Source organism: Podarcis tiliguerta, assembly GCF_965153285.1.
Source record: "Podarcis tiliguerta genome assembly, chromosome: 4".
Lineage (NCBI taxonomy): Eukaryota > Metazoa > Chordata > Lepidosauria > Squamata > Lacertidae > Podarcis > Podarcis tiliguerta.
In genome coordinates, this window is record NC_139537.1 from 93,753,516 (window position 1) to 93,776,177 (window position 22,662).

A 22,662-nucleotide genomic window follows, 5' to 3' on the forward strand; every position below is an offset into this window, starting at 1 on the left:
GCTTAAGAGATTTTAAGAAGACTAACAACCTTAAAACATTATCTAAGAATATCTGAATCCTGGAAGTCCACATTTTATAGCTATGGTAGTGCAGTTGCCCTCTCCAATGACTCTCACATTTAGTTTCATTGCCAAACTACATGTAACTATAAAATGTGGCCATGGTGGGGTTTTTTTGGGGGGTGGGTGTTGAGTAGTCATCATGTACCTCACTCCCATACCCACCCTATAAGATGTAGTACAATGTCTCACATCTTAGTCTCAAAGTACAGTCGTACCTTGGAAGTCGAACAGAATCCATTCCGGAAGTCCATTCGACTTCCAAAATGTTTGAAAACCAAACTGTGGCTTCTGATTGGCTGCAGGAAGCTCCTGAAGCTTCGTCAGACGTTCAGGTTCCAAAGAACATTCGCAAACCAGAACAATCACTTCCGGGTCTGCAGCGTTCGGGAACCAAAACATCCAAGTTCCAGGGCATTCGGGATCCAAGGTATGACTGTATTATGAATGTCCCAATGATAGGGAAAGCCAGGACATCATAATCTCATGTTATGTAATTTTTCCTATATATTGTGGAAGAAATGAAAGTGTGTGTTTGCCGTGTTAGGTTCCAGAAGCACTTTTATTTCATCATATCTGGCTTTGCTGTTAGTAGTCAGCATTTGTGAAATAATTTGCGTGGAACAGGCAAAACCCAAATAGTGGAAAATTTTATAATATTAAAGGACACAATTTTACCATTTATCTCATTAAAAGATTAAAATCCTTTCCCTGGTGTGAATATTTACCACTTAGATGCCTCACAATATTTCTAGTTTAAGCTCTCTTTCTGTCAAACGAGCACAATCTTTCTCCAAGGCCAAAAAGGGGATTGTGTACAAAGAGGCTGATGCTAAAAACCTACAAACCTAAAAACCTATAAACACCACCATCAAACTGCTTGTGAAAATTTCCTGGCACACCTGCTGGTACATCCCATTCTCAGGCACAAGTTATCGGTTCAGCAAAGTTGCTGGTCAGCAAAGTTTCTGGCGGAAAGTCAGTTTTCATTTAGTTTAAGGAGCTACTTGCGGGAAGTGTGGATTGCATAAACAGTATTCAAACATACTCTATCCGAAGTGTGCCACATGCTAGGCTTCAAGCAATGAAACATTCCCAGCTTGTTTTAAGAAGCTGCTTGACTATAACGGCTCATTTTATTTTCCTCCATACATGCAAAACCTTTGCCATTCAGAGTTCCTCCTAGACGAGGGGTAGAGAACTAGTGGCCATTGTTGCAGGACTTGAACTCCCATCATCCTTGACCATTGGCCATGCTTGGTAGGGATTGGGGCTGATGGAAGGCGGAAGTTGAGGAACATCTGAGAGGGCCACATTTCCTGCCACTGCCTTAAATGAATCCCAGAAACTGCGGTGCAAACCAATTAAGCACTCAAGTATGAAGCATCATGCACATTTTGCCTCAAAGCACAAGTCTTTAGCCAGTGCTGCAAATGCATAAGCTGCATGGTTAATCCATTGCATTATGTTGGAATCTTTATGCTCTGCCATGCTTTTCTCATTAAACTTACCCATGCTCATCAGTAATCTTTTGAAACAGCCTGAGGGGGAAATCAGAAAACCAAAACAAGTTCATACTACCCATTCCATTTTCACCATATGTAAAAAAAAATGCCAACAATATTATGTAGAACATATGAACTAAAACAATGAACAAGTTGCTAAAGTAATGTGAATATGAAAACCCTATTGCAATATCAAAATTCAGATATTCGGCTGAACTTTGAGAATAATTTAAACTCTCAGATTCAAATGCCAACACAAATACTTACACCTGCTTTTTTCTTTGTGGTTTAGTATGGACCACAAAATGTGCATACCTAGAAACTTTCCTTAATCTCAAAAATGCAAATATGAATGGGTTCCCCGCCCCCCCGAAAAATCTTGCATTGCACGTCTTAATCTATCAAACACACAGAAGACATATCAGAAGCTTAACACATTAAATACAGCCGCAGTTACAGCTCTGATTTGTATCTAGTAGTTGTTTATATAATCATTGCATAACTATTTAAAACAGTCACAGAGTAATATGTTAGGGCAAAGATTCAGCCCATGCCTTTTTGAGCCATTTACAGAGCACAGCTCTCGGATAACTAAAAGAAGGCAGGGAGATTCAGGGAAAATGTAAGGTGCCTCGCATGTTTCATTCTAATTGTTCCTTAAAATTTGTTAACTGTGTTAAGCTTAAGTATGCAACCAGCTTGCAGTTATACTTTCCAACGAAACATGCATAATTGGTGCTCTAGAACTACTCAGCAGACAAAAAAAAAAAAACATACAAGGTTTGCTGAAGGACTAATGAATGCTCCATGTAGAATGAAATGGATGAGGGTATTTCAAGATGGAAAACACTTTACCAGGTGAATATAAGAAACCTCATTAAGATTGACCCAGGACTGTTTCTTCATGAAGATAGGTGTTGTCAACAACCGCAAATTATGCTCACTAGTATCCAAACATCTTCTGAACAGGTTGTAAAGTCCTCCCACATTAGGGCTAGATTTCAGTGGCTGGATTGGGACAGAGTTACTTGTTAATATTTTAGTGGGATTACTAAATATCTATCTATCTATCATCTATATCTATCTAAATTCACACTCATAATTGCTCCATAAAGTGTTTTTAAGTTGGGAGTTCTTTTTGAGTCAAGAATGGGACAGAAGCAATTTAGAAGCAAAACTATGTATAAACTGCTGGGAAAGGTCAGCGGTTGCAGATTGAGATCTTTGCTCCACCTGTGAGCAAGCTTTGAGCATACCTAAAGGGCCACATGACCTGGAAAAACTGTCTGCGGACAAATGTCAGCTCCCTCGGCCAAGAAAGCGAGATGAGCACCTCAACTCCAGAGTTGTTCGCGACTGGACTTAACTGTCAGGGGTCCTTTACCTTTACCTTTTTAAAGGGGTTATTTAGATCACATAGACGTTGACTGCGGAGAAAGAGGATGAAAGAGGAGAAGCAATCCACATGTACGTTTGCTTCTGTTCATTCACAGATGTGTTTTCGATACAAGAATATAAACACCTTAAACAGTAGTAGAGCAAGGAGAAAAAAATTATTATACCCATTTAGCCTCTCCTACACTTGAAATGCACACATTTCCAAGAATGTCTGCAAACAAATACTTTGAAGTACCAGCTATGTTGAATCTGTTGTAAGCAGAAACTTTTATTTCTGATCCTTTAAATAAATGTATTTGTGAAGGTTGCATTAGTCCAGTGATCAAACAGTCCTGAAACTCCTGAAGTATTTGGTTTGTATTGTTGATGAGCTTGACAACCAATATGACAACTTATGGGACAATATACAAAGACACAGACTGAAGTTTCACACCAAGACATGCATGGTTGAAAGCAAGATGCTGCTGTCCCTTGTTCTCTCTTAAAAAAAAAAAAATCCCATTTCAGAATATTTTGGATGCAAGCACAATCCATGCATGGCCTTGAGCTGACCTTTCAACCATTTGCCTTTTCTTGTGTCTGATTTTGCTGGCCTCTCTGATTGCCTCCCATTTTTCCATGTCTTCTTTGCTGCATGTTCCTGGAGAGAAACTAATGGGTTGCACATGGACTCCTACGTTGAGCAGCTCGATCTTGCGGGTCAACATATCATCCTTCTTTTGCCGTGAAGAAGGAGATAAAATCTTTCCACCACTTTGTCTCTCATCCTTTGTTGTTGTCTTCTCAAGCAAACAAAGAAATTTGGCCTGGATTTCTGGTGGGAGACTCCAAGGATCCGGAAAGAGAGCAGGCCAGTATCTATCTGGGGCTCCTGATAAGGGCACTTCTTTCTTCTGAAACTGAGCTTTGCGAACTGTCAAATCATCTTTTTCCAAATCTGGAATTACAGTTTCATCGTCTCTGGGTTGAAGAACTATCTCTCCTTCTATCTGAGGACCTTGCTTAAGATACTGAAAATCTTGGAGGATTACCGGATTCACATGGGAAGCACCAGTCTTCCGAACAAACAAATCATCATTTTCCAAATCTGGATAATTGTCTCCATTTTCATTGTCCCTTTGGTCACATCCAGGCCTAAAATAATTTTTTTTCCTGCATGTTATGAGCCTAGGCCCTGAAGAAGGATCAATTTTGGTTCTAGTTTCAGAGGACAGGTAGTCGTCAGAATATTTTTGCAGTGCCCGCAGAAATAAAAACTGACTGAGATATAAAAAAGACACACAAATTAAAACTTGCATTAACTAGTAGAAACAGAGACCTAGCTCTCACTGAGGTGCTAAACCTGTGTCTGGAATATAAAACTAATAGGTTTTCTATTTGGGGGTGCTTTTTTTTTAAAGGACCGTTTATTCAAGTTAGTCCTCAGTACTAGAGCTCAAAGGTTTCCCAACTCAGTGAGAACAAGGCCTGAAATGCAGACCAAAAAGATGCAAAAAACTTTGCAACTGAAAAGGGGTGCACACTGCAACATAGAAATGTGGCTTGTTACGACTCAAACATTTTTAAAAGGACAACACTTTTACTCCTGCGTAGCAGCAAAGCATAGCAATCATTGCAGAGGAGACAAGAGCATCGACCAGCACAAAAATAAAATCCACTCTGCTTTAGTAGTGTGAAATCAGTAAGCCAACATGTATGGACATAGGGGGAAAAGTTCAAAAGGCAGCGATCCATATTAACTTTTCACTTTAACTTTTAGCAAACAGCAGGTTTCCGTACACACAGGACAGCATAGTTCATGCAATTGTAGCAACCTTGGTAGATCAGAGGAACAGTTAACATTTTCTTCTGCAGCTTGTAGTACTGATTTTGCAGCACGGTCGGCAGTCTGTTTAATGCAGTTTGAGTCTTCTCTGCAACTGTTACCCAAGTTACTCAGGCTATTGCTTGCCTGGACTCTTGCAAGATCCTCTTCAGAATCTGCACTTTTACTGCACAGTAGCACGTAAGTGAAGAAAGGGAAAAACAGGGAATATGTAAGTTCTGGCACAAAAATGGTATGCAGTAATCTGTTTGAATACACTGCTTAAAATAACTGGTATAGGAAGAGGCTGCATTTCAAAATCGAATAGAACAGCAATTCAGTTTCCACAGGCAATAGCCAGTGAAGACTCCACGCCCCCTGCCACAACTCAAATCGTGCAGTGATTTGAGCCACTTAAGCATGTGTTTTTTTTAAAAAAGGTCTGCTTGGATGAAAAAAGAACATGCAAGACAACAAACCTGAATCCTTGAATATCCTTATACCATTGCTTGGAAAAAGATATCCTTTTCGCTTTTTTCCACTGCAATTCTTCCCCTGGAATCCAAGACTTGGGAAGAAACTTATGAGAGGAAAGTTTTAGGTTTGACACTGCAGCATTTATTTTGCGAACATAAAGGTCATCTGTTTCAATGTCTGGAGTGCCCATTGTCTTTTCTTCTTCATCCTCCTCCTCCAAATAGTTGGAGAAGCCTGAAAGAACGTTAGCTGATGTATGGCATTCCATCTCTCGCTGCAAAGCTCTTCTCTGGTTACTGTACAAAATACCCAATCAAGTTACACTTTCAAAGACAATTTGTTGTCGAATACAGAACAGGTGACATATTTGGCTAAAAATTACAAACTTGTGAATGAAGCAAAATTAGTTCTGAGTATCAAAGAACGGCAACTATGCAAGAATGCCGTTATAACAGAAGATTTTTGTTTCATATGACCAAAAGAAAAATGTTAGGAAACTGTTCAAAGCATACACATACACATGGGAAGTGGTTTAAGTTTCTGTACAGGCAGATCAAGAAACTCTGGCTTCAGAATACACTATTCACAGATAGTGTGTTTACAGATATTTTTTGATAGTTTAGGAGTAAATCATAAGAACCCAGCGAAGTAGACCTCTAACCACATCTCTTTCAGCACCATGGGTCAGTGGTATAATGTCTTGAGCATCAAGCATGGAAGAATAAATTTGCTGGGCATAAAGAAATCCAGGTCTAGCAAAAGCCATTTTCACCAAAAGGCTGCACTTTGCCAAATCATCCTGAATAACATCTGTCAGCTTTCCTTTCAACTTCCAAATAGGAACTACCATCAAACTGGCAGGTCACCTGTGGGGACGCTGGATGTGCAAAGCCACTCTCTGCTCTGCTATTTTGACTGGAAGGTAAAGGACTCCTTTCACATCAGCTGAGATCAGTCATAATAGGGATGAAGCTACAGAATGAGAATTGGTAAGCCTAGTCACCAGCTCTACTACAATCACAGCATAAGGCAATGCTATGTTCAGCCATTTACCAGCAGCACCCTGTGTACCGACCCACATTATTTAGGAAGACCTTACAAAGCGGCTTTGGGAGAGACAAAGATGGCTTCAAATGGAAGGAGGGAATGGGAAAAAATTCTTCTATGAACTTCAAGTTAATCTCATTTTATTATCTGAGTAAATGAACAGAATATTTACTCTGATACCTTACAAAAAGAGTTAGCAAGTTTTATTAAAAGTCACATGGGAAAGCAAAAAGAGTGTGTCATATTTTAATAAACAACACATCAATTTAGCAAGCTTAAAAAAAAAAAAAAAAAAAACCCTACCAGAAATTCAGGGGCACCCTTTTTTAAAAAAATATAAAAACACTGTGTCAACCTTTTCATAAAGGCAACTTTGTTGATCTGGTGTCATGATTAGGAAAAGGAAAAATCAAAAGCCTACTGAAGACTCATGAGCCCTCTCACCTTCTGTCTCTCACACGAAATCCCTCCTTTTCCACGGTTTCTTTTAACCACTGTTAAAAGTGTCGTATACAAAGTTTGAAACCCAAATGTGAAATGTAAGGGCAACTCTGGCTAGCATCAAATGAGAACGTGGTACAGTGGTACCTCTGGATACGCACACCTCTGGCTGCGCATCCTTCAGGTTATGCACGCAGCAAACCCGGAAGTATTTTTTCGGGTTCCGCCATGCGCGCATGCGCAGAAGCGCTCTACCACGCTGCGCACATGTGCAGAACAGACACCGCCGGTTGCGAATACCTCAGGATCTGACCGGAGTTCCGGAACAGATCCCGTGTGCTGTACCTGCAAGCATAGTTAAAGCAAACCATAAACAGGAAGGGGAACAGAATTGCACAGAAGGAAGGAGAAGATTACATGTCCTCATTATTCCCCTGATCTCTACTGACAATGGTATGCTTGCACCAGGCCTCTTCTGTAGTGATAAGTTAACATTTGCCACAATGGCAACATTTAACACATTTAAACACCACACGAATACCTTGAAAATGTTCCGTCCGGCTCCGTAAACACAGGACTTGCCCAGCTTCTTCTGTTATCCTCATTCTTCTCTGTTCTTCTCTTCCGCAAGGGCGCTGGCATGTATGTTGGTGGTTTAGCTTTGCTGGGTAAGAAACGATTGAACTCTGCAGCAGGCTTGGGTTCAATCAAAGAAACTCTGCGGTACGACATGTCATCTTTGCTGGGATCATGCATTCTTGCGCGTGTTTCAGAATCTGTGTCACTTTCACAATCTTTTAAGCAAAAACACACAGAAATCCTCTAAGTTGAAATTTCAGCATCAGAAGTTTACTCTGTTATAAGCCAGCGCTCACCTAAGCCCTCTTAAGATTTTTATTGCAAATAGAGCAAGAGAATATTTTTAGATGCTTGTCCTGATGCTATATGATAGTTCACCTGGCTGAACTTTGGTTTTCCTAGTTACGTTGCATTAATTACATCATTTCCTCATTCCCACTTGCAAAATAAACTGTTGATCTCAATGACTGTGCTCTATAACTGATACTTCTCCACAGAAATAACAAGACCAATAATGTTAAATGAAAAACCCTCTCTGAACTGGAAGCAACTTTTTCAATTTATTTCTCAGTGCCAGAACAGACGGTCAAAAATCACATACTGTGCCACAAAACTAACAGAGAACGGCAGGCCAGAGGTCATGAAGTCCTTATGAAACTGTTTATGAAGTCTCTGTTAGCATAGTTACCAAAATGGATTTGTTGCTATTGTGAACAGCTATTCAATTGCGTGCCTGGGTGTCTCACACCCCACCACCCAGCCAGTCTTAGGAACAGTAAATAAACAAAATATGACAATGTACATTTTGGGTCAGATCAGGCCACAACTTTATTGACTGCAGAGGTAAAGAGGTTTGGCAGAGGCACTGGGTAAAACTAATGACTTCTAGCTCACCTGCCAGATGTATTTGGTATTTGGGGTCAAACTGGAAGTGAGGGAGTCCTATGACCTATCTAGTATCAATTCCCCATTCAATTTCCTTCAGTCAGTTGTTTGATAGCTAGCAAACTTGTTTAAGTGAATGTTCTTTAGCTATCTGATATTCGTCTGGAAAACCTCAGGATATTTAAAACTAGGAAAAGACTGGTGTGATAAGGCAAAATGAATCATAGAATCATAGAGTTGGAAGAGACCACAAGGGCCATCGAGTCCAACCCCCTGCCAAGCAGGAAACACCATCAGAGCACTCCTGACATATGGTTGTCAAGCCTCTGCTTAAATGTAAAAGCATCTAACCCTTACAGCTTTTGTTGTCCTCCTTCTCTCAAGCAAATATGGCTAGTAAGATTTTAAAGAATATATTACCTTCACTGCCACCTTTCAAAGTTACGTCTGATGAAAAGCTTGCAGAAGATCTTGAGCCAAAGGAGTCCAAGCTATCGAAGGAATCGTCTCTCTTATGGCTGATAGATGACGAAAGTGAGTCACTGCGTTCAATATACCAAATATCTCCGTATCCACTATCCCTTCCACTTCGTTTGGGACTGCTGGATTCTCCAAGAGCCTGCAATGAAAAGTTGTTGTTGTTGTTTGTAATTTAAAAAAATTATCAAAGGATTTTAGCGATGATAATTTTGAAAACATGTTCTGTTTGAGTGACATGAATCGTGTTCTTCTCAATGGTAGCTTATAGCATCGGGAAATGCCTTTAAGAAACTTGAAACAGAAAATAAACACATATAATCACTACTTTATAATTACTGCTGAATGTGAATTATAACTAGTAAAGTTCTGTAGTGATACATAATTGTGCTTGTGAGTAACAAAGCATTGTGCTATGGATCTGCAAAATGACACTCTCGTGGCCAAATCCATTTCTCCAGTTAGCAGCTCCCTCCCCCAAAATTGCAATATCAGAAGTGAAAAGTCATGTGCAGAGCAACGGGAGACTACAGGAGTACCTCTGGATGTGAACAGGCTCCATTCCGGAGCCCCGTTCGCATCATGAGCAGAACACAACCCGCGTCTGCGGGTCACGATTTGCTGCATCTGCACATGCGCATGACGTCATTCTGAGCACCTGTGCATGCGGCAAAACCTGGAAGTAACCCGTTCCGTTACTTCCGGGTCGCCGCAGGACGCAACCTGAAAACGTTCAACCTGAAGCGACTTTAACCCGAGGTATGACTGTTCTAAGTCCCTCTTCTAAGTGACCTCCTATAAAACTAGCTGCCAAACTGGGTGTCACACAAATGGACAAAAGCACACGCAATGTTTATTATTATTATTACTATTATTTTAGTAGTCTGCCTTTTTGCCTGCCCAAGGTGGCTTACAGCAATAAAGAGTATATAAAAAGGAAAATTTAAAGCTATAGATTCCCCTCCCCTCAAAAAGTAGAAAACTGAATCAGAGAAAACATGCTCAGCTGGTCAAACACTTTTTTCCACAGCTATAGTAGATAATCTTTGCTGAAATTACTTTTCCTTCCATGAATGCCTTACCTTTGTCAAGGCTTGTCCTAGTAATTTCTCAAAGGCTTTTAAATTTAGCTGTGGGCCATTATAGTAAGGGTTGCTGTGCGCTTTCCTGCCCAACCAATATAATGTAATCAAAACCTAAATTTAAAAAGAACGAAACACTTATGAATAATGATGTGAAGCCAGACGAACACACACACACACAAATTATGCCAAACGTATGCTTATTATAAAACTTCTTACTTTCTTGCTTCCAAGACAGACATTTTTAACACATTTCCTCAACTGATACCTGCTATTAGCATAAAAGCATACAAAAAGCCTGCTAGATGAGACCAGTGCTCGATCTAGCTCTTCCCCGTTTTCACAATAGCCAAACAAATGCCTATGAAAACCCCCAAAGCATTTCTTAGTGGCCTCCCCATTTTCAGTTCCCTGCAACAGGCACTCGGACGCCTCTTGCCTCTTGACACAGGAGGTAGAACTCTGCCGCTATGGCTAGCAGCCTTTGATAGCTTTATCCTACATGAATCTGTATATTTCTTTTTTAAAGCCATCCGAGTTGAAGGCCATCATTGGGGTTTTTTGGTTTTTTTGTGGGAGCAAATTCCACATATTGACTGTGCTGTCTGAATAAAGGATTTTCCTTTTCATGTTTTCCTTATCAGAGGCCTTCTTCAAACTGATGGCTAAAGCTAGTATTTTCTGGCCAGTTTGCAGGCACTGGTCCTGGGGCCCTTGACAAGCACCGAAAAAGGTTTGCTGCACAGTGAGTGTAGTTTCCATGCACAACATGCATACTTTGGAGGGTGAAATGGAGTAGCAATCATTTCCCATCGCTCCCCACACTTCTCTTGCCACTACACTGGTGCAGAAGGAAAAACTCCCAAATTACCGTATTTTTTGCTCTATAAGACTCACTTTTTCCCTCCTAAAAAGTAAGGGGAAATGTGTGTGCGTCTTATGGAGTGAATGCAGGCTGCGCAGCTATCCCAGAAGCCAGAACAGCAAGCGGGATCGCTGCTTTCGCTGCGCAGCGTTCCCTCTTGCTGTTCTGGCTTCTGGGATTCAGAATATTTTTTTCCTTGTTTTCCTTCTCCAAAAACTAGGTGCGTCTTATGGTCTGGTGCATCTTATAGAGCGAAAAATATGGTATACTCACATACAGAGGTTTGAAAAAAAGCATGATGGTCTTGAAATAAGCAGCATATCCTTTGTACTGCATTTACTGGCGCAACTGTTACTGAATTGGCCAAGTCCATTCAGAATTCAGTCTTAAAAGAACTGAAGTCAGCAAACTGCACAAGCACCAGTGGAATTTGCTGCCAAGGAGTGTGGTGGAGTCTCCTTCTTTGGAGGTCTTTAAGCAGAGGCTTGACAACCATATGTCAGGAGTGCTCTGATGGTGTTTCCTGCTTGGCAGGGGGTTGGACTCGATGGCCCTTGTGGTCTCTTCCAACTCTATGATTCTATGATTCTACCTCAGGAGAACTCCTACTATTATTTTTAAAGTAAGCAGTGTTCAAATAAATGAATGCAAATGGTTTGCATAATTCCTTGTTACATTTACATAACATACTTTATTGGTGTCATTTGAGCTCTCTTGGAGCAGAGTTTGGTTTCTTTTGTTCAGAATGGCACATTTCCTTTTAACGCAAACATCTTTGAACCTACATTATACATGATCTGCTGAAATTCAGGTTGTATCAATGCAGCTTACTGCACAAATATTATCATACAAAAACATGCAATAAGGTTGTCCAACTTTGCATACGCTCGCCAGAGTGAAACATACACACAAACCCCAACCATGATATAAGCAAACAGGCCTTAGGTCCAAGATAGTAAAGGGAGACCCACTTACCGTCTGAAAAGCAATTTACCTTGGTTGCATGGGGTTTGTAGATATGTTGTAAACCTATCTAATAAAACGCACCGCACACACGACATTTAACTAGATTGTGCCATTTGAAGGATCTTTCTACTGCTTGACCTCTTTCAAGAAGAGGGGAAAGCTTGGTTAACTAAGCTAAAGGTCCAAGTTTGTTTTTTAAACCATCTGCATGCTTGAATCAAATAATGAAAAGAGAATGAGGCTTACATTCTTCACTCTTCTGTTAGTCTCTTCTGGTCTGCAAAAACACACAAACAGTAACATGTCAGGCATATATTAAGAATATATTAGAATGACTAATACCAAACAGTACTGTAATTACATAGCGAAACTGACTGCTCAAGTCTATTAACACGCATTAAAGTACAGATTATCAAGACACAAGCCAGAGAAAATACCATATTTTTTGCTCTAGAACAGGGTTCCCCAACCTTGGGCCTCCAGCTATTTTTGGACTACAATTCCCATCATCCTTGACCACTGATCTTGCTAGCAAGGGATGATGGGAGTTGTAGTCCAAAAACAGCCGGAGGCCCAAGGTTGGGGAACGCCGCTCTAGAAGACTCACTTTTCCCCTCCTAAAAAGTAAGGGGAAATGTGTGTGCATCTTATGGAGCGAATGCAGGCTGCACAGCTATCCCAGAAGCCAGAACAGCAAGAGGGATCGCTGCTTTCACTGCGCAGTGCTCCCTCTTGCTGTTCTGGCTTCTGAGATTCAGAATATTTTTTTTCTTGTTTTCCTCCTCCAAAAACTAGGTGCGTCTTGTGGTCTGGTGTGTCTTATAGAGCGAAAAATACAGTACTATTCTAAAAATGCAGAATTCTAGTTGCCTCTATGAACTTTCCCTGAGCTTACTGGTCCCAAAAGTTATGGCAAGCTTTATGGCAATACCTCTACATAAAAAGGAAAGCAACACTAATTGATCTTTGAAACTCTAAACTTCAAGTCCTCAGCAGTGATAGAAAGGATGAAGATATAGCACTCTAGAAGCAATTCAGTTTCACTATAGAAATAAGAAGACAGCAACTGTAATTTAAAAGCATACGGGGAGGAAATATGGGTCATCTAGCAAGAATTCATACATCACACAGACGGAGGTGGGGGAGTGGGAGTTTACATCCATTGTCCTTTTTTTGGAAAAAGGACATAAAATATAACTGAAATTTTGTTATAACAATGGATGGTTGGAAAGGCAATACAGTGGTACCTCGGGTTACGAACTTAATTCGTTCCGGAGGTCCGTACTTAACCTGAAACTATTCTTAACCTGAAGCACCACTTTAGCTAATGGGGCTTCCTGCTGCTGCCACGCCACCAGAGCACAATTTCTGTTCTCATCCTGAAGCAAAGTACTTAACCTGAAGCACTATTTCTGGGTTAGCGGAGCCTGTAACCTGAAGCGTATGTAACCCGAGGTACCACTGTACTAGTTACAGAGACACATTTACAATCATTTAGATGTCTAACGTGAAATCTTCTTATTATAATGCCAACAGAATGTGAATTACTTTACTGAAGGTTATGTTCATTTGAATATAGCTGGTGAACACATTACCATCTCCATAGGGAAGCAATCAAAAATTGAACTACCTTTAGTGAACAACTCTGCAAGAACTCACTTGTCCACATCATGTTGGAGTATGCTTGCAAACATTATAGGCCATGGAGGAAACAGTTGTTAATACAGAGAGGCTATTTTTGGCACCACTCTCATGGGAACACAACCTGAAACGGCTAGTGAGCTAGACAGAGGCCGTATCATTTTCAAGAATGGGATTCACTTGAACATGAATCATGGAATCTGGCGGGGAGGGGCAAGGAAGTGACTGTGCAATTTTCAATTGTTGCCCTGCAATAATGCAAGGAGGCCAGCTTAAGTTCCTTATAAGGAACACATAATGGAGACTTGTGATCACTTTCTAATGCCTGCACATTTATGAATACTACAGAAATAATGCAGGGAAGGAAGTCTGCACACACATAGTACCAGCTTTTAAAGCAGCAGCATTCTCTCAAATCGAGCAATATGTCTTTGTAGGTCCCCAGGGACCCTCTTTACCAGCTGAAATATTCAGAATTATCTGCACTTCACTCCCTGTGTTCTAATCACCAGATTGTTTCCAAGCTCTAGCCAAGCAAATGGAGTTGTGTGTTTTTATCAGCTAGCAACCTTCAAAAGGCCATCTGTTTAATTTAAACAAGCGATCTCTAGAAATCAAGGGAGTTTGTTTTACTATTTGCTATTTTTTAAAAAAGGTAAACTCTAGAAGTATGGGCACTTCTTGCTTTTGTAGAAAGGAGAGTGTGCTTAACCCTTGGGCAATATTACAATTATAGCTAGAATGGGTCTGTGTGTGTGTGTGTGTGTGTGTGTGTGTCAAAGGCCAGGATAAAGAGGTACTTCTATGCTTCTCAGTCATTGCATTAAAATGCAGGCACTCAATGTCTCTTCCAATTCTCCCTAGGAGGATCACTGCCACCCTCGATACATAGAATGGAATCTCCCCAAGTAGTTACTGAAGCTGGGAGGAAAAAACTCAACCATTGCGCAACATAGCTTTATGCACTCAACATTCTGAACATTTTATTATCTCCCTCAAGCACGAACTTTACAAGAACCAGCGTTTGTTTTATCAATACCACACTAAAGGAAGTGAATAAAATTTAGCTTAACACTACGTGCAAAACAGGCCAGTGTTGCAGACATAGAGTAGCTGTTCTTAGGAAGGTCAAACTATAGGGACACACAGAACACGAGAGAGCTGAACAGGAACTCATTTGGTTATCAAAGTGGGGCTTAAGACTGTGTTTTCTATCAATACTATACAAATCCTACATTAAAAAAATTATATAATATCCTTTTAAAAACTTTGTTTTCAGCTATCAGCTGATTTTTCTGCCTTTCTTTACCAACTTAAATTCAGATTCTGCTGAAATGCAAAGCTTAGTATGTTTTGCAATAAAAAAGGATCCAGGAAGTTAGTCTCAAGGTGCCATCGAACACAATCTTATTTTCTACCTGAGTGACATCCCTTTGTCTGCCTGTCTGGGATCAGGGGCACCTCTCCTATCTGCAGTGCCCTGGGTGACTTTTAAAATCTTTATGTTCAGCTAGGAAATATGCTAGGCAACATCTAAGACCAGAGCTGGACTGTACTGTCCTCCAGCTGCCTCCCTGCAACTAAGGTATCTTCACTCACCCACCAGTGTTTCTGCAATGCAGTCCAAACAGCTTTTGAAGTTCATCTGCCTGCCTACACCGTCCCCACCCTTGGACAGCTGCACATTCCTTCCCCCGCCAACAGCTGACTCTCAAATTGATCTCTGAATACATGGCCAGTCAGTTAGCAGAGATGTGGGAGTGCTTAAGCATCAATCTGTTGGGGGCCCCCAGGCAGCCTCCTGGAAAATATGCTAGGCCAGGAAAGATGGAACAGGGAAGCCCAGTCTCACCACATGGAACAGGGAAGCCCAGTCTCACCACATTGGCTAATATTTTATATTAACTTTAGGAACTTGACAACATGGGTCTCTGCCCACCTCTGCATAAGAGGGTCGGAAATGAAGAAGGCTGGGAAAACCTTGAAGGAGTTCACAAGTACGAGCTTGCTGGCTACAGTTAAAGCTCATGGGATGGAATGGGGATGTTAATATGTGCAACAAATTTATCTATGGATTTTAAATTCAGCATGTTAGGCTTTTAATCCATTATTCACCCTGAGTCTAACCCAGGGGTCAGCAACCTTTTTCAGCCATGGGTTGGTCCACTGTCCCTCAGACCATGTGGTTGCTGGACTATTTTTTTTTTGGGGGGGGGGGGAATGAACAAATCCCTATGCCCCACAAATAACCCAGAGATGCATTTTAAACTTCAACTGAGGATACAGTATTTCACATCAATGCACCCCAAAGGGCAGAAGAAGAAACAAATTTATATTTGAAATCTAGGGAATTGTGCCTAACAGTGGAAAAGATCCGTGGCGTCTTGCTGAGCCTCCTAGAGTTTACCTGCCAAGCCCATTTCCCGCCCCTGTTTCCATGCATTGTGAATATGAATACTGCAGTAGCTCGCTATAAGTGAAACCATGTTTATTTTCAGAATAGTTTTGATGCAGCCCTTTCACACCCCGGACAATAAACCAAGCCAGTGTCAAATCACAGCAGGGTTTGTTTCTTTCCTGCATCAAACAAACAAAATCAAAACCCCTCCCCCCCCCAAAAAAAACCCCTTCCACCTTAACAGCTGTTGGAAAAAGCAACCTGAGAGTCAAATGGCTTATCAGTAGAAAATACTTCACGTACAATAGTTTATAGTTATTTTCCTTTCCAGACAGTCTACAAAAGCTAAGTATGTTGCACCAGCCTGACGGATTTCATCCTCCTACACATAGACACACATTTGCTGCCTGGATACCTTCTATTTGGCTAACCATGTTGGAACTATTAGATTTGCTATACTCTCACTTGCTGCTGGAACAGAACAGTTGTTATTGGCAGAAGGTAGAGAGATGCATCACAGCAGCTATGCTAGGCTGCTCTTATAGAGGTCAGGTGGTTGTTTAAAAAACCCTGAGCAAGACGCTGTACTTAATTCACATAACCACAGAAGTCTATAGGCTAAGGGCCAGATGTCACAACCAATATCTGGGGTATTTTCCCCCCACAACAACCCCACAAAACCTACTGTCATTTGGACATGCCAGCATGGGTGATGGTGGTTAATTGCATTGTTATCCCACCTTTTCCTCCAAGGAGCTCAAGGTGGCATACGTCGTTCTCCCTCTCCTCATTTAATCCCCCACAACAACCCTGTGAGGTAGGTTAGGCTGATAGGCATTGACTGGCACAAGGTCACTCAGTGAATGTCATGAACCCTGGTCTCCCAGCTCCTTGTCTAACACCACACTGGCTCTCAACAATTTAGTATGTTTGCAACTGCTAGATAAATTAGCAAATTTGTGTTAATGAGTTTAAATGGTATGGGAATTCAGATTCTAGGCTTTTAGCGCACTAATAATACTTCTAGAAGACTGTGCCAACTGGCAGATTTATACAAGACATTTTGTACTCTTGTCTAGTGAGATACATGTGTCCTATGAAGTCAGTGGGGCTGAAATCTAGATAGCATGAAAAAAAACGAGGCAGGGTGCAGACAAGATAAGCAAGGCCTTTGACAGGAAACAGTAGCAAGCCAAGTCTTTGGCTCAGGCCAGAGATAAAGTTCAACACTAAAACTAGTCTATCAATGTTCAAGATGCTTTTTGCAGGTCTCGTTGCTAGTGATCTTTTATTCTTCTCCACTGGTCAGACAGCCATAAAATACCTGCCTGACATTCTGAAAACCACAAGCTCAGAACTCGCCGTCTGCTCAAGCACAGACTTTCAGAAAACAAGTTTGTATGTTCACCCCCTCTGAAATAAGGATTGCCTTCAAAATGTTGAAGAGGCAGCAATCAACACATTTTTGGGAGCTTTACATAGAAAAATCCAGTTCTGTTAGTCATTTACTGGATTTTAGTTGCAATATAGAGATAACAGCCACTTTGGGACCCATATGGTGAAAAGTGGGGTACAATTTTTTTTTAAATAAACATGCAGACTTTGGCTCTCAGCATAGCCTTTCCTGTCAAAGCTGCATTTCATATTTTAAATATGTCAATACTATCTTGGTACAGTAGTTGATTTTTTTATATTGGACTTTTGTCTTCCTGCTTGTTTTAAGCTTGTTAAGAGTGTTGCAATTTGATCAGAATCTTCCCACATACATGAGGAACAAATGAAACCCCACACCCTGAAACTATGGAATAATTCTCACTTCCTACCAGTTAACATAGCAAGTTGTTTAACTAGATTACACAAGGAATGAAAAAGACAGCAAATAAAGATTGTGCAACAGCAGGCGGCCTAGCATGTTTCTTATTTTTAAGATGTATAGATTGTTTCTCTCCAAAAGCTGCAGTCTCAAAAAAAGGAATTGATTTTGTATGTTAGGTAACTGCAATGAAGTTTGTGTTGTTATGTGCAGCGGGATCACATACAAAAGTATTAATAAATTGTATGCTTTAAAAGCGTTCTAAGATGACAAAAAGTATAAACTTAGACATTGTTCAACTTGAATGTGCTCAAGAAATTAAAAGCAGATATTCCATCAGTGTGCAAGAAAGGCAACAGAGATGTCATTGACTTAAAAACAAACAGAAAAATAAGGGGGAAATGTTATGTTCAAACCATCCATTTTATCCAATAGGGTAGAGAAAGAAGGAGAAGAATTAGACATTACAAATTATGGCCTGTAAGTCTGGAGAACTTGACAATTTTTCTAAATGCCAAAAAGCAGATTGAAATACAAAAAGTGGATAGAACAAAGAGTGGTTAAAACTATTCAAGAAGTCAGGAACAGATAACTATTTCATTAGTGGGTGCATCTAATTTTATGCCTACTTAACTTTGTTGGGAAGAGATTCATTCCTTCTGCTGTGAAGTTTCAAAATGCTATTTGTGCTTATTCGTGTTACATAGCTAAAATAAGTGGGATAATGCATGCAGTTTCTATTCCAATGTTAGGCAACTGATTTTGGGTGTCATGAAGGGACACCCAGATATTGTATTTTTATGGCAAGGTCATTCTGGGATTTTCTGCTTCAGGTGCCAAAATAACTTGGCTGGCCTTAGATGCTATGTACCTTGATGGGGTATGAATAGACATCATTTGTTACTCTGCCTTAGGCAACAAAATGTCTTGGGCTGTCCCTCTACACAGACCTGAATGTATGTATTTTGATCATTTTAATTACAGCAGAATCCTGACTTGACACAGTTCTATGACAGAATGAATCAGATTTCTTCCTTTTATACAACTGGAGCACAACAATCCATTAAGCATTCTATCAGTTAATATGGTACTTCTTTGTACTTAAGACCATTAACCTAAACTCAGGCAAACAAAACTGGGGTACATGAGATGAAGAAAATGCATTTCAAAGTGTTCCCACCCCGTGTCTATTTCTAGGATTGTTTGGATCTGCCAAATCTTATTTTGCAGAGCCATAGTTAGGTGATCTTGTGCCCCTGATGTTGTTGTTGTTTAGTCGTTTAGTCGTTTCCGACTCTTCGTGACCCAATGGACTAGAGCATGCCAGGCACTTCTGTCTTCCACTGTCTCCCGCAGTTTGGTCAGACTCATGCTGGTAGCTTCGAGAACACTGTCCAACCATCTCGTCCTCTGTCGTCCCCTTCTCCTTGTGCCCTCCACATCTTTCCCAACATCAGGGTTTTTTCCAGGGAGTCTTCTCTTCTCATGAGGTGGCCAAAGTATTGGAGCCTCAGCTTCACGATCTGTCCTTCCAGTGAGCACTCAGGGCTAATTTCCTTAAGAATGGATGCGTTTGATCTTCTTGCAGTCCATGGGACTCTCAAGAGTCTCCTCCAGATAGATAGATATATCTTTATTGTCATTGTCCCATGCAGGACAATGAAATTGCAAAACTACATAAAACTACCCCAAAACTACATAAAAACTACATAAAACATTCAAAAACCCCTAAAAACTCTAAAACCCTATTTTAAAATACACTATACTGTAGAAACCCCTTATGCTGCGTCAAATTTATTTGCCAATGATCTCACATTAGCGTAAAAGATACATGGAAGAGGTAGTTTACATCGTTGTTTCCTTATCTTCCTTATCTTTAGTCTCTCTTTCATTTGACCTTGTCCTCTGCAGCCTCTCTTCTGCTTCCGCTCTCTCCTCCTCCTCCTCCTCCAACACCAGTGATTTACGATTTCTGGAATCTCGCACGCCCATATCTGGTCCCACACAGCACAGTTTCTACATCTGTATCTGCTGCAACTTCTGCCCCTGTACAACAGCATTTGGTATCGACTATAATTCGTCCTAACAAACCCTGACTCCCCTCCAGGGAGCTCTCAGCCGCAGCGTCTGCACGTGCCGCCATCTTGGAATCCAGCACCAGAATTCAAAAGCATCAATTCTTCGGCGATCAGCCTTCTTTATGGTCCAGCTCTCACTTCCATACATCACTACTGGGAAAACCATGGCTTTAACTATGCGGACCTTTGTTGGCAAGGTGATGTCTCTGCTTTTTAAGATGCTGTCTAGGTTTGCCATCGCCTTTCTCCCAAGGAGCAGGTGTCTTTTAATTTCGTGACTGCTGTCACCATCTGCAGTGATCATGGAGCCCAAGAAAGTAAAATCTCTCACTGCCTCTATTTCTTCCCCTTCTATTTGCCAGGAGGTGATGGGCCCAGTGGCCATGATCTTCGTTTTTTTGATTTTGAGCTTCAGACCATATTTTGGTGCCCCTGATAGAACCATCCAAATTGCACCCCCTAGCCATGGACAAATTAGCTCTTCTTTCCGCCTCTCCTCCAACCCCACTCCACTTCCACCCATTCAATTCACCCTCTATTTAAAACCTTTTCTTATGAAGCAATAATCAAAAATTTTATTTATGGACATATTTTAAGCTGATTTTGCCCCCTCGCTTGCACCCCCGGCGGGGACCCACCTCACCACCCCCTAGCTACAGCCCTTCTACCTAGTACACGAAATCAGAATATCAAAGAAGGCTGGAAATCTTTTTATTTCCCACTTTAACTGGGAAGCGACAACCATCTTTTAAAAATTATTATTTTAGAAAAACACCTTCTACTATATATTTTAAAAAGGAACTAAAAGGGAGAGCAACTAAACATGCTTGTTTTACCACTGCCGCCTCAAGCTTCTAATTGGCATGGTGTTAGTGGTCAATGGCGACCAATGCTAATTTATAAAGATGTCCCAGAGTTAAAACTCATACTGTAACCCATACGTCAATACTCAAAACTGTAATTTCACAAATGCTGCCGAGGGTCAGAATCAAAGGCATATTTTAGAAATCAACAAAAACAATGGAAATGTGCTTAAGAAGTCTGGCAATTTATCTGTATGTGTTTCAGTAGCAAACAAAGTTCAAGTGTTTGCCATCCAACATGAAACTCAGACTGTGTCAGAACATGCAAAGTTGTTGCCTTCCAACTGTTTACAGTTAACATTTAGTGTATTATGACTGATTGCTATATTACAATGAAACTGACTATACTATTTCATAATAGGGGGCATAGGATTCCGACTACAAAATCTAATTATCTCTAAATCTTGTGAATAAAATCTAATTCAAGGTCATAAGACATTCCTGCTCCCGGCACAGACAGACAAATATTTCAACACTGGGATGCATATGGACAATTTAATGCAATCCCTTGCATGGCATCTGATCAAGTCTCTAACCAGGATGAAACTCCTTGGATTTTGTATAGCCTTGTATTCTTAATTTTTAAAAAAGAAATGCTTCCTAGAAGTTTTGACTGGTTTTGCTGGGCAAAACAGAAGCAGACAAGGAACCATTCTTGGCTCAGTATGGATGACCCAAACTAACCTGAGACTAGTTTGACAGGTTTCTAAAAACCCAGAGACGAGGGAGGAGGAGCAGTAAAATACAGCCACAGCAAACAGCATGTTGTGCATCCAATTTAATATATGACTAAATAGAAATTAATAATACACCCCAAAGCACTCAGTCATTGTGCCCCTGTATATGTCACAGTCTCCATATACAGTGGTACCTCGGGTTACATACGCTTCAGGTTACAGACTCCACTAACCCCGAAATATTACCTTGGGTTAAGAACTTCAGGATGAGAACAGAAATCGTGCTCAGGCGGCGCGGTGGCAGCGGGAGGCCCCATTAGCTAAAGTGGTGCTTCAGGTTAAGAACAGTTTCAGGTTAAGAACAGACCTCTGGAACGAATTAAGTACATAACCCGAGGTACCACTGTATGACAAAGCAGTCTCTAACACTATTGTGCAGCTGTAGCAGCAACATTGGACACTTTCATCTGCACCACCTGCAATAAAACATGTCTCTCCTGTACTGGTCCCTACAGCCACAGCACGTGCATTAACTGTTTGACTTTACCCCTGAAGACGCACTCTTCCACTGTCTCCAGAGACAGACAGATGCCAACAAGTCTTTAATTCAGAGTCTCTATAGTCCTAGATCCAACTCACATATGCATGTTGATCCAGTGGTGTAGCGTGGGTTGTCAGCACCCGGGGCAAGGCAAGTAATCTGCGCCCCCTAGAGTGAGTGAGCCAGGTAGGGGCAGAGAGCTGCGAGTGCGAGAGCGCCCCCCGCCCCAGATGTTGCGCCCGGTGCGGCCGGCCCCCCCTGCACCCCCCACGCTACGCCACTGTGTTGATCGCTGTGTTATAGTTTTCAGAGAGAGAAACACATTACTCGTCAGTCACCACACATGAACTTTTCATGTCACTGGCCCTACCATGAGGGAAGATGAGCCCCTTGCTTCAGGCAGCATATTGAAGAAGTGGCAGAGCTTTGCCTGCCCACTCCCACTGGCCCACTGCTTGCTGCTATTCCTGCCCCCTTCCAGCTCACCACCAAAGTAAAACCCTTTCCAGCTGGATTCCTGTTTGATGCCTCAAGGCCAGATTCTGGCAGACTGCTCTTTCTTCTTATGCTGAAAAGCTGTGGCTGCCAGATGGCTTCAATCTAAGAAGAGAAACCTAGATGTCTGCCCACTCAGCAGAGCTGCAGTAGCTGTACTGATGAATCACAGAGTTTCCTAGTCACTCTCTTCTCTTGTTCCTGCGACAGAGCTTCCATGCTGCTCTGAAATATGGCCACTTCCAGGTTCCAGAAATCATTGGTGTCGCCATGGTTTTTGGTGGTTTACAAAGGGATGAGGAAATGCAATGATATGTGTGGGTTAAGCACCCCACAAGCAACACAGAATGAATGCTCATTGTCACAAAACTACCCTGTAAACAAATCAAAGGTACCGTATTTTTTGCTCTATAAGACTCACTTTTCCCCTCCTTATGGAGCGAATGCAGGCTGTGCAGCTATCCCAGAAGCCAGAACAGCAAGAGGGATTGCTGCTTTCACTGCGCAGTGATCCCTCTTGCTGTTCTGGCTTCTGAGATTTAGAATATTTTTTTTTCTTGTTTTCCTCCT

At 41.3% G+C, this 22,662-nt stretch overlaps 2 protein-coding genes across 47 annotated transcripts in view; one reads left to right on the plus strand and one right to left on the minus strand.

Moving 5' to 3' along the window:
• LOC310675380 (mediator of RNA polymerase II transcription subunit 22) overlaps positions 1–22,662 on the plus strand; it is a 241,906-nt gene that overhangs the window by 96,176 nt on the left and 123,068 nt on the right. The window lies entirely within an intron of this gene.
• The window catches only part of LMO7 (LIM domain 7), a 151,140-nt gene that overhangs the window by 47,682 nt on the left and 80,796 nt on the right, over positions 1–22,662 (minus strand). For 23 of the 46 annotated variants that reach the window (XM_083435739.1, XM_083435731.1, XM_083435730.1 and 20 more), the window contains 8 exons: positions 11,833–11,863; positions 9,756–9,869; positions 8,617–8,815; positions 7,274–7,526; positions 5,247–5,540; positions 4,778–4,954; positions 3,516–4,223; positions 1,572–1,601 (listed from right to left, as the gene is read on the minus strand). In XM_083435739.1, the coding sequence (XP_083291865.1) occupies positions 1,572–1,601; positions 3,516–4,223; positions 4,778–4,954; positions 5,247–5,540; positions 7,274–7,526; positions 8,617–8,815; positions 9,756–9,869; positions 11,833–11,863 (1,806 nt within the window). The remainder of the gene's footprint in view (positions 1–1,571; positions 1,602–3,515; positions 4,224–4,777; positions 4,955–5,246; positions 5,541–7,273; positions 7,527–8,616; positions 8,816–9,755; positions 9,870–11,832; positions 11,864–22,662) is intronic. The other 23 variants (XM_083435768.1, XM_083435763.1, XM_083435758.1 and 20 more) reach the window with 2 other exon arrangements.